Source organism: Primulina tabacum, chromosome 3 (genome assembly GCF_025594145.1).
Source record: "Primulina tabacum isolate GXHZ01 chromosome 3, ASM2559414v2, whole genome shotgun sequence".
Taxonomy (NCBI): Eukaryota; Viridiplantae; Streptophyta; class Magnoliopsida; order Lamiales; family Gesneriaceae; genus Primulina; species Primulina tabacum.
Genome location: NC_134552.1, coordinates 14238745 through 14253730, shown reverse-complemented (window position 1 = coordinate 14253730; position 14986 = coordinate 14238745). Strand labels below are relative to the sequence as shown.

General features: G+C 40.9%; 1 protein-coding gene across 2 annotated transcripts in view; it reads left to right on the top strand.

The window, feature by feature from the left end:
* The window catches only part of LOC142540641 (nuclear cap-binding protein subunit 1-like), a 30690-nt gene that overhangs the window by 7742 nt on the left and 7962 nt on the right, over positions 1–14986 (top strand). Inside the window, exons 7-12 of one of the 2 annotated variants that reach the window (XM_075646942.1) lie at positions 4896–5027; positions 5197–5263; positions 5846–6045; positions 6913–6983; positions 7594–7678; positions 14859–14927. In XM_075646942.1, coding sequence (XP_075503057.1) covers positions 4896–5027; positions 5197–5263; positions 5846–6045; positions 6913–6983; positions 7594–7678; positions 14859–14927 — 624 coding nt within the window. Of the gene's footprint in view, positions 1–4895; positions 5028–5196; positions 5264–5845; positions 6046–6909; positions 6984–7593; positions 7679–14858; positions 14928–14986 lie in introns of both variants that reach the window. The other variant, XM_075646941.1, reaches the window with a different exon arrangement.

Sequence of the window (14986 nt, the reverse complement as noted above, 5' to 3'; positions counted from 1 at the left end):
CACCACTTTCCGAGAAGTGCTTTGTTCGTCAAGCATATATTCTCCAACCCCAGTCCTCCCCTGTCCTTTGGCTTACAAACTTGTTTCCACCCAACTACATGGCAATGTGTCTCCCCATCCGCTCCGTCCCAAAGGAAGTCCCTCATAAATTTTTCCATCTTTTTGGTCACCCCACTTGGCACTTTGAAAAGTGACATATAGTAAGTTGGCATCGCGCCTAAGACTGCCTTAATCAAAGTGAGACGACCACCTCTCGAAAGAAAGGACTTCTTCCAACTTGCTAGTTTCTTAGCCATTTTCGATAATACGGGCTCCCAAAATTCAGCAGACTTGGGGTCACCTCCCAAAGGTGCTCCAAGGTACTTGATTGGCCAATCATCTCTTTTGCACCCAATTACTCGAGCCATATCAACGATTTCCCCTTCCAAAACATTTAATCCCAAGACAACACTTTTTTCCAAATTGATTTTCAGTGCTGATTTAAGAGAGAAGTTGTTAAGAATCTCCAATAGTGCCATAAGATGCCTATCCGACTGGACAAAAAAACGTGTCGTCTGCGAATTGTATATGAGATATTTCGATTTTTTCCTTCCCCACCACCCATCCTCTGACCTCGTTCACTGTTTTTGCCTTATCAACCAACCGACCTAAACAATCATTCACAAGGTTAAAGAGAAAAGGGGATAGCGGATCCCCTTGTCGAATGCCTCTCTTCCCTTGGAATTTCCCCCGCGGTCTACCGTTGATGAAAATCGAAAAAGAAACATTCGAGACACAACCTTTAATCCACGACCTCCATCTTGTCCCAAAGCCTTTCATTTGCATCACATAATCAAGAAATCTCCAATCTACGTTGTCGTAGGCTTTTTCCAAAAAACCCAACCCTTCTTTTTTTTCCTGCGATGTTCCTCAACCATCTCATTCGCTATCAGACAACAATCCAAAATTTGTCTTCCCTTAATAAAAGCGCATTGACTCTCTGAAATAGTCTTTCCCAAAACATTCTTCAATCCGTTTGCTAAAACCTTTGCCAAAATCTTATAAAGACTCGTTGTCAGGCTGATTGGGCGAAAATCTTTAACTTTGGTTGCATCTTGTTTCTTTGGGATAAGGCAGATATAGGTTTCATTAGTAATGGCATTAACAATGCCACCATTAAAAAATTCAGCAAACACCTTAACTAAATGTGCCTTTACCGTATCCCAATTCATCTGAAAGAAGGCCATTGTAAAACCATCCGGGCCTGGTGCTTTGTTCCCATCACAATCAAAAACAGCCCTCTTAATCTCATTTTCAGAAAAAGCAATCTCCAACTCCTCTGCTTCATTCGCGTCTAAAGGACACCATTCCAATCCATTGAAACCCCCACCACCCCCGTCAGATTCCCGGTATAGATTTTTGAAAAAGCTAACAATGTTTTCCTTGATCTGTTTCTCATCCGTAATCACAGACCCATCTTCCAACTCCACCTTTTCTATTATTGATCTGTTTCTACGATTGTTGAGTAGAGCATGGAAGAATCTTGAATTTTGGTCACCTTCCCTTAGCCATTTCACTTTTGCTTTTTGACTACCCATCTGAAATTTTCTAATCGACAACAGTTCAAGTTCCGTCCTCATTTCATTTCTTTCCTCGTGAAGACTTTCTGACCACGACCCCTCGGCTTCCAAACCATCCAACTGATAAATTCGATTAACCACCTCCGTGTATCTAACTCCTACATCTCCGAAGACCTCCTTATTCCATTTAGAAACCTCGGCCTTCAACCCCTTGAGTTTCGACATGAACTTATATCCTTCCCAATCCCGTGAAACCCCAGTATTCCAACAAGACCTGACCAATTCTTTGAGCTTATGATGGGACAGCCGAGTGTTTTCAAATCTGAATGGAGCAGGACCCCACCTTAATTTCACTGTATCAAGCACGATGGGGCAGTGGTCCGAAGTGATTCTTGGTAAGACCGTTTGTCTGTAGTTTGGAAAAATCTTCATCCAACCCCTCGAAATTAAATATCTATCAAGTCGGCAGCATATAGGTTGAGCCCTGAAATTCGACCATGTGAACCTCGCGTTCAGCAAAGGTGGATCGTGTAAACGCAATTCCCCTATCAGCTTATCAAAACAGGACATACTCGTAGTATTTGAAAGACTGTTCAGCTTTTCTACCGTGTTCCTTACGACGTTGAAATCACCTCCCAAACACCACTTATCTCCGCAAATAGAATGCAACCCCGCTATCTCATCCCAAAATAATTCTCTCTGTCTTGAATGAACCGGTCCATAAATGGCTGAGAACCACCATCTTATCTGATCACTCCCCTCTATCTCAATTGACACCGAGAACTCCCCTATCAAATTGTCGTTGACCCTCACTACTCTAGGATCCCACAACACCAAAATACCTCCAGATCTCCCATTTGACGGTAAACAGACCCAATCCACGAATCTAGATTTCCACATGCTTGCCACAAATCTTCTATCTATCAGTTGTTGCTTTGTTTCTAGAATTACAACGATATCTAGTTTTTCCTTCCGAATGACTTTCGAATCAATTCTCTCTTCCGTGCTGCTCCCCCTCCCCTAATGTTCCAAGAGCAAATCTTCATATTAACTTTGAAGAACCCTTCGACGTCGAACCTCTCTCGTAATTAACCCCAAAACTCAATCTTTGCAATTCTCTATTCAAAAGACCAGTAGATTTCTTAAATCCTCCCCAACACTTAGATTCTGAATGCCCTCCTTGAACCTCGAATGTAGTATCCATTCTGTCGGCCTTAGCAGCCCCTGTAAGAACATCGTCCTCGGTACTCGACTTTTCATCTACCCTCAGACCCCCACCACCTAAATAACCACTAGACAACCCGAGGACAGAAAAAGAAGATGGAAAAAAGGCGTGAAGTTTGAAGGAATGGTTAAGAAACGAAGATTGGAATCCGGAAAATACCTGTCCCGCTGAAGGTGTCGCATCTTCCTGTGGAAGTGGGTCGGGGATTGGAGGCGGCTCATATTCTGATGAAAATAGCTCGTGGATATCCCCCAGCACTCCTACTGTTTTAACCGATGCATTAGATTTCTCATAAACAAAGTTGTCCGTGTCTTCTAATTCGGACTCTTCCTCGAGCAAGTCATCTTGTGAATCGTTGAACAAGCAATCTTCTTCGTCTCCCATATCAAACTCTCGCAGCCTGCTATTTTCCTCAAGCTTCAAAAAATCTGAACTTGTCTGTGCGCATTTGACAATGGCATGCTTAACTGCCGAGGTGCCTTCATTCAATCTTCGAGTGTAAACTTTCCCATATGAAGGCATCTGTACGTTGACACTCACGGTATTGGCCCTCCTAATTTGCTCCTCGGCTCCTTCATTATTCATGGATTGGACCGGTGAGCTGCTAAAACTCGAGAGTTCCTTTGGGCTGATCTTCTTCAGAATTTTGATTGCCTTATCCCCCGGAAGAGGTGTTGACGACGCACTCTTATCAGCTGGCCCTTTCTGATTTGTATAGAACTGACAACTCCCCTGCCCAACTTCCAACCTTAACCCTTTATTGCCAGACCCACCTCTTGACCTCCCTTCATTTGTGGTTGTAGCTGGCTGCAACTTAACCACTGAATGATTCATCCCATCGTTATGGCCGCTGCCTGGATCTTCATTTTCGAATTGTTTTCGGGTCAAATTTGAGTTACCCCACCCCGCCACGGTCCTTTTACCATTAATCACCACCTGAGCATATGTTTGCCTACCGTACTTCTCGTAGGCTGTTAGATCAAAGGTATCTACCTGAATCCGAATGTCAAGGGCCTGCCCTTCCAGCTGAATTTTCATCTTATTGCAAACAAACCCTCCTTCCGTGCCTTTCACCTTAATCATTGCTGCCCCTAAGTCTGAGAGTAGTAGTGTGTCCGCATGTATGTCGATCAACCCCCCACATTGATCCCCTATTGTTTTGAAGGTTTCTTTCGACCATAGATTCCACGGTAGTCCAAAGATCCTTACCCAACTGTTGCAACATTTTTCCACCATATCCGCGGTATTGATATCCGGTTTCCAAGCCTCGAAGTTCAAAGACACCCCATTGTCAAAGAATCCTTTCTTCAGCTTAAGATAATATGCATACTCGCAATGGTCGGAGGGCCACCAAACCGCTTTGTTAGCTTGGAATGGAAATAGTTCAACCACTTTGTTTGTGTATTTGGCTAGTCCATTTTTTATCTGATCCCACGAGCTGTTCACTCTTCCCCTAGTAACAATTAGTGCTTCATTCCACTTCCTAACCATCAACGGCCTGTCATTGTCTTCCTTCACTTTCAGCAGTCCTCGGTTACCCTCCTCCACTTTTTTACCGTTAACTGGGATTGCTGTATTCCATCTTGTGTTAGCTGGACCGTATCTTAAGGTAGGTTGAAGCACATTCCTGTCAGACAACCCCGATAGCAACCTTATCAGTGTATTCAGGATTTTATTCCAGCCCCCTGCTTTATAGCCGCTAGGAACGATCGTGATCTGTTTTCGACCTCTGAAACTGAACTTAGTAATCTCTAAGAATCTGCCACGCTTGTTTGAAAATCTTTGAATAGTAAACACCGCATTCCTGCCCCTAAACCGATGGAAATCCTTGCCCGAGACAGGATTAAAGATGAAATCCTTGAACCTTAGACATAGCCAGCTAGCTGCTTCTCGGTCCAAATCCAAAAATATGTTGCGTTCCTCGTTTTTTCAGACCACCAAATAGACAAGCCCCCATTACCCGATCTCAGGTTGAAAATCTTATGTTCAATGAAGACTCCGTCCGTTATGTTCAATGAAGACTCCGTCCGTTGTGTTTTGTTTTTTTGAAAATCTGGTAAATGTTTTGTGGTTATTTGAAAATTTTTCTGTTTGTTTTGTTTGATTGCTAGCAAGTCCCTGAGGATATAGATAGAGTTATGGTGGGAATACAAGCATACATGAGTATCAGAAGACATGTTTCTGACACTGGGTGCTGCGCATTTGAATATGATGATGAAAGGAATCAGGGTGATGTCCCAAAAGTAAGTTTTTTTCCGTCATTTTATTTTCTTCTTAAATCTAGTTGCCTTTTTACTTTCTTTCCTTATCTTTTGCTAAATGAAACATTTGTATGCAAATTTGTACAAGTCTTCACAAGTATTTGACAAATGTTATTTTCTATTTTTAATTGTTTAATGTGTACATCTTTAGGACTTCTTGGAGGATCTATGGGGCCGGATTCAAGATCTTTGCAACAAGGGGTGGAAGGCGGATAGCGGTATGGTTACGTTTATCTTTGTTTTTTTAAGTTTCCTCAATCCATCAAGATGCTCAAACATCAGTTATTTGTTCAATATTTTATCTAGATTTAACAACATTATCAGATATATTTAATATTGTGGACATTAAAACCCCCTATAATAAATGAATTTTTTTATTTGAGTACCTCATTAAAAGGGCATCGAGTGCGTTGCTTATTGTTTTACTTAATTGCATTTCCATCCAGAAAATTACATCATACTTTAACTTCTCTAAATCCATTTGCTTCTCCTTCATGGTGAACTTTTGCTTACTAGAACTGTCTAGGTCCCATTTTGGTCCATCTGCCTCATAGAAGTCAATTTTCATGGGTGCCGGAATCATACCCTTAAGTGCATATAAAAGGAACCTGCATGAAATTTTAACTTGGTCAAATGCATTTTGTTTTCATCATCAGTTGGAGGTTAAATATTTGATTTAGGTTACTCATTTAAGTTTAGGTGCTTGCTTGATCGTTCAGAAATCTTATATTTCTATGCGTAAATTTTCTTTTTTTATTGTGTTATAAAAAAGTCTTGTCTGAGTTTTATTCTTACTCCAGTACCCAGACCCCACCTTTCATTTGAACCACAGCTGGTTTCTGCAAAGTCTCATGATTTTGGTTCCTTGAACTGTCCTGAGCAACCTAAACCCCCGGCTGAAGTAACAGGGATCACTTATGGCATACAGAAGAATGAAGCTGAATTGAAATATCCTCTGCGTATGCGCAGCCTCAATATTTTTCCTTCTAGCAAGACAGAGGTAATTCTACTACAGTGCATTTAATGTTCTTATGTTGTCCGAACCTAGTAAGTATGAATTTTTATTACTTTGTATTGGCTCAGACGCAAATCTACTGATCTACAAGGCATATCTTGATGGTCAATAACATGCGGTTTCATTTTTGGTTTGTCGTACCTTAATAACATCTTTGGGCTTCTCATTGTGATTGCTGAAATTTTTTGGTTTTAATAATTGTCTTCCAAAACTTAGTTTTGATTTTCAGTTCAATGTTCATGTCACTTGCTTAAATGATTTTAATGTAATCACTTTTCATTCAGTTATCATGGGTTATTAAAGTAGTGTTTTGCCATGCTTCGAGCTTGAGGTGCTTTTGGTAACGACTGGATGAAGAAGTAATTTGTTGGGCTATATTGATAGCTCACTAGGACAGGTTCCGATCTATTTTTCAGCTTTGAACAGATATTGAGTTTCATCCCCTTTCGAACTGTTCCAGGGGTGTGAAACACAATATGGAGACGTCCTATTGATATTTTCTCCAGTTCCGTCAGATTTTCAGGAAGTGGCAAAGTAAATCACCATGTATCATTATATTGTGCTCTAGTGGCTGGTCCTTGCTAGTGTTGTGTGAATGTTTGCACTTTTATCAAAGCTTGGTGGTTCTTTTTTTATCATTTTTAATTTTATTGGACAAATTACTATTTACTCCTCAGTTTTATGTCTCGAGGTAGAACTTGTGTGCTTTAAACTTTTGGCACCTGAAGTTTGCGCCTGCACAGAAAGTATTTGGATTATCTTACAGTATTTTGTTGGTGGATTTGCGTTGATAAGTTTTGATGGTTTATCTTTTCATTTGTGGCTCATCTCCCTCTTTTGTTCCTTCAGCAGGATTTGCAACCTATAGATCGGTTCGTTGTGGAAGAATATTTACTAGACGTGCTTCTATTTTTAAATGGCTGGTTAGTAGATTTACTAATTTTGGTTTTATAAGCTATGTTATTTTACCCTTTGCTTCAAAATAGATTCCCTTTTCTGTTCAGTTTACATTAGGGTAATTTATTTGAAGATGCAGTCTAAGAATGTTTCGGATTGTTGGCTTTGGGAATTCAAATAGAGGTTTAGAAATTTTGTTTTAGTTTGCTAGAAGTTCTGGATGTTGCGATTGTGACTTTGTGTGACTTGTTTTATTCTGTGAGACTGCAAGTATTTGGTAGCAAGGGGGCAATTTTCATGAAAGAGAGGTTTTTGGCAAAGGAAAATTCGAGATTTGCTTTAATGATCTTGATTTTGATACAGAAGCTAGAGATGAACTTTAGATGGCTGAAGATTTTTTTTACCAGACAGGCTTGGTTGATTAATTTCTCGATCATGCTTTGCTCTTGATATGTTTTGTCAATCAAGGTGTTACAATTGTTCTAACCGCTTGGTTCATGCTTTCAATCTCTAAGTATTTGGAACTTGGTGTGCATGCGTGACTTCTTTTTGTGCCATTGTCTTATCGCAAAATAAAATTTTCATTTTAGCGGAGTTCTATCTTATTTTTCGCTTTTGTGTTTCACGCAAAGCTAGTCGAAAGGAATGTGCTTCATCCATGGCTGGCCTACCTGTTTCCTTCCGATATGAGTACCTTATGTGTGAGACAATATTTTCCCAGGTACCAAAGCATGTTACTCCAATCTTTTGGCTATCATGGTGCTCCAAATTTTTAGCCATCACTCTTTTTTCCTTTCTTATGCAGTTTGATCTTGATTTTACTGAATATTTATTTCGTTTGATTCTCTGAATTGATTTTATAAATTGTTTTAGAGTGAGACATACGCTGTAAGAGTATGCTAGATATTGGTGGGAAGCGGATCACAGATGCAGAATTCAGTTTGTCAGTTTTTGAAGTTCTCTTTATGTGCTTAGATCGAACAGTGCACACAAAATCACATAGCACTTATTGGAAAAGGTATCACATAATGTAGGTGCACCACAATTTTCATCACACTCCAGAAGCTCAACAGGATTTGAAATATTTGAATCACTATAAAGTCAATGAAAATCAAGGTTCTAAAAAGTGCGAAGCACATAATTCAATTCCGACTTCGTCGGGATTAAGAGTTTGCCCTTTGTTGAGAGAGAATTTTTTGAAAATGCTCTCTCCCTCCTTCAACCTTTCAGCTTCCGGTTTCTACCTTTGGCCAAACCGTATCTTCATTAGTTGAGCCTCGTCGACTGCTTCACCGTCGTCTCCGGCGCCATTTACGGCAGTCGGCGGCAGTTCAAGCTTTTACCTATCTCTTTTCCTAGCCTTTCTCGTTTTAGCTTCTCCGTTATTTCGTTACTATATCAACATTCAGGCACCAAACTCCCTTCATTCCGTCGTATCTTTTTAGTCTAACCATTCTACTCACCTGCCAGTACCTTAATCAGTTGTTAACCCTCGCATTTTTCAAACTCAATCTCTGTTCGTTTTAGAAATGTCACGACGGATCTCGACTCTGCACCCAGTTGAAGTGATTAAGATAGAGTTCAAAGCATTCTCACTCAGGATGGTTAATGGAGGCTCTGCCATTCGATGATCTGAAAGAACAAGGAATGCGAGCTATTTCTTGGACCTGGATCGAGAAGAGGTCAGGTGGTTCATTACAAAATTCAGGAGCTTTGTTCACAGCCCTCAGTCCATGTCGGATTTCTACCGGTTTAGGGGCAGAAATGCGATCGTAACCATACAGCGCTTTGTCAATTGGAGGGGCCGATTTTTAGAGATCTCAAGATTCGATATGCAAGGAAGGAAACAGAGAATAATTGTACCGAGTGGATTAAACTCTTCCGGGTGGACAAGGATTTTACACTTATTCAATCAGTTACTGTCAGGGACAGCTCAGAGGTTGGACCAAGCTAAAGCTGATTATAGACAAGCCCCAAATAGAGGTACACGACATCATCAGGCAGTGAAGACTAATGTAAAGGACTATCGCCAGAAGACGTATACAAGCACACAGGAAGTGGTCAGGAATGGAGTTGACAGGAATTGGAACGAAGCCCTCATTGTTACTAGAGGCAGAATCAACGTATCTTGGGAGCAAATCAAATCGGTTTTAGGTAACGATGTAAAGAGGAGGATCATATTATTCCCGTTTCGTGATAATAAAGCAGTATGGTGGCCTTCACATCCGAAGGAATTCTCCTATTACTTACATTTGAGAAGAGGATTCTTTGATAATGGAGTGGCTTTAGACTTTGAGGGATGGAGGCCAGACATTAACTCATCGGATACGGTATACAAGTGCTGTAACAGCTGGATTAGGATATCTAATTTACCTTGGAATTTATGGACCCATGATAACTTTAAAGCCATCGGCGAAAGATGCGGGGGATTGATGGAAATCAGTGATGATACATTATTTTTCAGAGATTTAGAGGCTGCAAAAATTAAGGTCAAAGGAACAAAAGATGGATTTGTACCCAATAGAATTTCGATCAATTCGAATGGGGACAGCGCAGAGTTATTAATTTCAATTGCATCCTTCGACCTAAAGGCGTACGAGACTTATGAAAAACAGACATACGCACAGCACAGGTTGTGATCAATGGAAAGCGGACTGTGGCAGGGTGGGGCAATTCCAATATTCATAGGATTGGGGAAGCAAATGGGAAATCTACATGCTGCGATGATGGAAAGAAGGTAGAAGAGCATAGGGCTTTACCACAGATTACGACAGAAGATATGAACTCAAAAAAATGCTCTCCGCCAACACAAATGATGGGTCGCAAGGTGGAGAAAATCTTACAAAGAATCGTACCAAAAGAAATCGAGAATTTCAGACGATCTCCAATACATTCTGCCTCAAATAAGGACTACTCGGATGGGGATGCACAAGAACATGGATCAGTACCTGGACTTTTACTGCCTCCTTATGCACATACCTATTGCAGAAGAACTTTCTTATCAAATAAAGAGGATGAGGATATCAGCGATCCCAAGGGAAGATCGAAGGCCGTTGTGATGAATGAGGAGGAAATTAGCGAGCTTGGAGGAGCAGACTTCGATGACAATGAAGATTTCAACTTTGATGATCCAAAAGAAGACGATCTCATGAATGACGGATTTGAGTCCTCAGAATCTGGCAGCTACACATCATTGCATTCCGAATCCAGGGAGAAAATCGACAAAGAGGATATAGACATTAAAGGGCTGTTCTCGCAAGAGGAAAAACATTTCACCGAAGAGCCATCTCTCCTTGAAAACGCTAAACCAATTGTGGGTAAGGTACTTTCATGTCTCAATTCATCGAGTCTTAATCATTCATTTTCCCTTCAAGCCTTTTTTCCTTCCTCTTTTACTGCTTTGGGGTTGTCGAGTGGGTTAGTAGGGGGGGTGCAATCACGTATGCATGACAAGTCGTGTTCCGAGATAGATGCTTCGAAAGGGGCTACAGGGGCTATCAAAATTAAGGCCGTAGCGAAGTTGGGGGAGGTGAATTGTGATTACAAACCGAGAGTTAAAGACCAAAAGGATACGTGCATTTTGAGGAGAGAACTTGACAGATTGAAGTGGGGTATTAATTATGAAAAAGGATCGAGTCCGCGAGGGTCACACAAGTTTCTATGAAGATTTGCTCATGGAATATTAGGGGGGGGAGGATCTTCTAGAAGGAGAGAACTTGTACGTAGGGTTATTCGGAAAGAAAAGACGGACATTGTCGTGGTTTTAGAGACTAAGAAAGTTATGGTGGATCGTCGATTCGTTACAAGTGTATGGAAATCAAGATTTGTGGATTGGGTGAGTTTACCGGCGGATGGAACATCGGGAGGTATTACAGTCATGTGGGATCCTAGAGTTGTCTTCGTAAAAGATAATCTGATTGGGGATTTCACAGTTTCTATTGAAATCGAGATGCAGAATGAGACCAGCTGGTGGTTCACAGCGGTGTATGGCCCTTGTAAACCAAGACTCAGAGAGTTTTTTTGGGATGAACTTGCGGGCTTAAAATCAATATGTGGGGATAAGTGGTGTGTCGGGGGAGACTTTAATGTGGTGAGGAATCTTGCCGAAAAAATGAATAGCCAATCGGTAACCACGAGTATGGTTTGTTTTGATAGATTGATTGAGGATTTAGATCTATACGATCCTCCATTACTGAACGCACATTACACTTGGTCAAACTTCAGGGTGGAGCCAATTTGCTGTAGATTGGACAGGTTCCTTCTATCAGAAGGATGGAAAGATATCTTCCCAACATTCAGACAAACGGTCTTGCCAAGAATAACTTCAGATCATTACCCAATTTTGTTGGACACCACAAAGTTGAAATGGGGTCCTACACCGTTCAGATTCGAGAATGCGTGGTTGCTACATCCCAAGTTCACCGATTCGGTCAAAGTTTGGTGGAATAGTTGCAACTTTATTGGGTGGGAAGGATATAAGTTCATGCGAAATCTAAAACAGATTAAAACAGAGGTTAAAAAATGGAACATCCAGGTTTTTGGTGATGTGAACATCAAAATTCAGGAGCTGGAAAGCTCGATAAAGCACCTGGACGTGAGAGAGGCGGGGGGAGATTGGTCCCAAAGGTTACAAGAGCAGAGAAGGCAGGCCCGCTGTGAATTGCAAAATCTGATCATTCGTAAACAGCAGATTGAGAGCCAAAAAGCTAAATTGAAGTGGCTCAAAGATGGGGATCAAAATTCAAAGTTTTTCCATTCTTTACTGAACAATCGTAGGAATAGAGCAGTGATAGAGAAGATTGAGTTGGAGGATGGGTCATTGAGAGTCGAAGAACAGGAAATCGAGAATAAGATTGTTGGTTATTACAAAAACTTGTACAAAAAATCAGAGGGAGATTGGATTGGGGCTGGACGGGCTAGATTGGGCTCCAATAGATTCCATTGACGCTGACCGGCTGGAAATGCCTTTTACAGAGGAAGAAATACATCGGGCGGTGCTGGAATGCGATGGATCAAAAGCCCCGGGGCCGGATGGTTTTACTATGGCATTCTATCAAAAGAATTGGGAAACAATTAAAGCCGATCTTTTTAAGGTTTTCGCTGAATTCTTCGACGGAGGAGTGGTAAATGGAATCACCAACGAAACATACATATGCCTTATACCCAAGAAGAAAGAAGCGATGAAGATCAAAGATTTTAGACCGATCAGTTTGATTACGAGTTTGTATAAAATCGTGGCAAAAGTTCTTACAGCGAGACTAAAAACAGTGATGATGAAAACAATATCGGAAAATCAATGTGCGTTCATTAAAGGAAGACAAATAATTGATTGCTGCCTCATCGCCAATGAAGTTGTAGAGGAGCATAGAAGGAAAAAGAAAAAAGGTTGGATATTGAAAGTTGATTTGGAAAAAGCCTACGACAATATCGATTGGCGTTTTTTAGAATTTGTGCTTCAAAAGAAGGGATTTGGCGAGAGATGGAGGAGATGGATAAAAGGATGCATCTCAAGTGTTTCATTCTCAGTATTAATCAATGGAAAACCGAGGGGGAAGTTTAAAGGGGAGAGAGGGCTCCGACAAGGAGATCCTTTATCCCCCTTCCTCTTCAATCTAGTGATAGATGGACTGGGGAGATTGGTGGATAAGGCGAAGGCGGCGAATTTGGTGCGAGGACTTGCGGTTGGAAGAGATAACATAGAGATTTCACATATTCAATTCGCGGATGACACATTGTTTCTTACACAATCAAAGGTACACATGATGGAGGTGGTCGAACTTTTAAAACTCTTATGCAGAAAATCGGGAATGAAGATCAATTTTGATAAAAGTGTTGTTATAGGATTGCATTACTCGGATGATGAATTGGACAGTTTGGCTTCGGAAATTGGGTGTAAGAAAGAGCATTGGCCGATTACGTACTTGGGAGCACCTTAGGGAGGTAATCCAAATAAACTGGAATTTTGGGCACCTGTGGTGTCTAAAATGTCGAGAAAGTTGGCAAGTTGGAAGAAGGCATTTCTATCGAGAGGGGGTCGATTGACTTTGATAAAAGCGGTTCTAAGCGCAATTGCCAACCTACTACATGTCTCTTTTCAAGGTACCGGTTCGCGTGGCTAAGCTTATGGAAAAAATGATGAGGGACTTTCTATGGGAGGGAGGAGATGAGGACTCGCATTGCCATTTTGTTAGTTGGGAACAAGTGTGCAAGCCGAAAGATAAGGGAGGTCTTGGATTGGGAAACATTCGTTTAAGAAACAGGGCTTTGCTGGGAAAATGGTGGTGGAGGTGTGCGGTAGAAAAAGACTCTTTATGGAAAAAGGTTTTGGGAAGCATATACGGGAATGAGGAAAATGGGTGGGACATAAGGTTGGCTAGGACATCGACTTTGAGAAGCCCTTGGAAGTTCATTTCTAGTTCTCACACGACTTGTCATCATTTGATTAGCACGGTGCTTAAGGGGGGTAACATTTTAAGATTCTGGGAGGATAAGTGGGTAGGTGAGTTGCCATTTCTAGAGTGTTTTCCGCGTCTGTACCGCCTTTCCTCGTGTACAAACAAACCAATTACTCAGTTTTACTCGACTACTAGTAGTCAGGGTCAGTCTAGTTTACCATGGGACATTAAGTTTAGAAGAGGGTTAAATAGTTTCGAGTTGAAAGAGTGCAGTCGGCTTCTGGGGGTCTTAGATTCCGTTACTTTGTCTGTGGGTGCTATGGATACTCGTGTTTGGCTGGGGATCCTTCCGGAGTCTTTTCTGTGTCATCATTATACTCTACATTCTTTCCTGTACACAGTTTCCCAAATTTCCCACAGCATACTAACATTTGGCAAATACCAATACCACAAAAAGTAAAAGTGTTTTCTTGGATTGTGGCTTTGGGGAAATTGCAGACTAGCGATGAAATACAGAGAAGAAGGCCCAGGAATATTTTTATGTCCCCAATGGTGCTGCCTATGTAAGAACAGTATGGAGACTCAGGACCACTTACTACTTCACTGTGATTTCACGAGGACAATATGGATTAAGGTCATGCAGCATTTGGGCTTCCAATGGGGTTTCCCAAGCAGATCGAAGGACATGTTGCTGATGGATCAGTCATTCTTCAAGGGGAAGGCTCTTATGGACTTCTGGTACGTGGTTATTCAGTGCGTTTTCTGGTCAGTTTGGTTGGAACGAAATAACAGAATTTTCATCGACAAAGAGGATTCGGAGGAAGAATTATGGGAGAAGATCAGGTTCAGAGTCGCGACTTGGACGATCAACATAAAGCAGTTTCAACATATGCGAATATCGGACCTAGTCAGGGATTGGAGATTTATTTGTTCCTAGAGTTGTGGCTGTCTTAATTACGGTTACGTTTTGTGGATCACTCATCCACTTCTTTTGTAAACTTTAAATCTATTATAATAAATCCTAAGTTTCTTATCAAAAAAAAAGTGCGAAGCACGATGAAACCTCAGGTTAAGCTTAAGCGGGTTTAGTACGATGTTAAGCGTGAAAAAGTGTTTTTAGTTTTTTACTATAATTTATTATATCAAGCCAGTTAATAAATTAAAAAACGTGGATTAAAAAAAATAAAAAACACACCGGTTTAGTACGATATTAATCGTGCTTGATGTGGCCAACCTAAGATTGACTTCTTTTTCAAGCATTTGCCTGAATATTACCTTTTCTTCACTCTTTGCGCTTAATCTGCTTTTTCGCGCATTTTAGAACAATGCTGGAAAAATAGTAGTAGATGTGGAAGTAGTAGATGCTGTGATATTAACTGCAATGGCAAATTAGCTATAATTATAATAAGTGAGGGAAATTCCCCTGAGGAGTGAGTCAGAGTGCTACCTTCTTTTAGCACTTGCTTCATATGCATTGTGGTTTTTATTTGTCTTTATACCTTGCAGATTCTCTTATTACCCCAACCACCATTCAAGCCCATCTACTATACCTTGGTCATCATGGACCTCTGCAAGGTATCAATGAATTTTCCAATTTATCCTATTTTTAGTTGCCCAGACTTACTCCTTTTTAA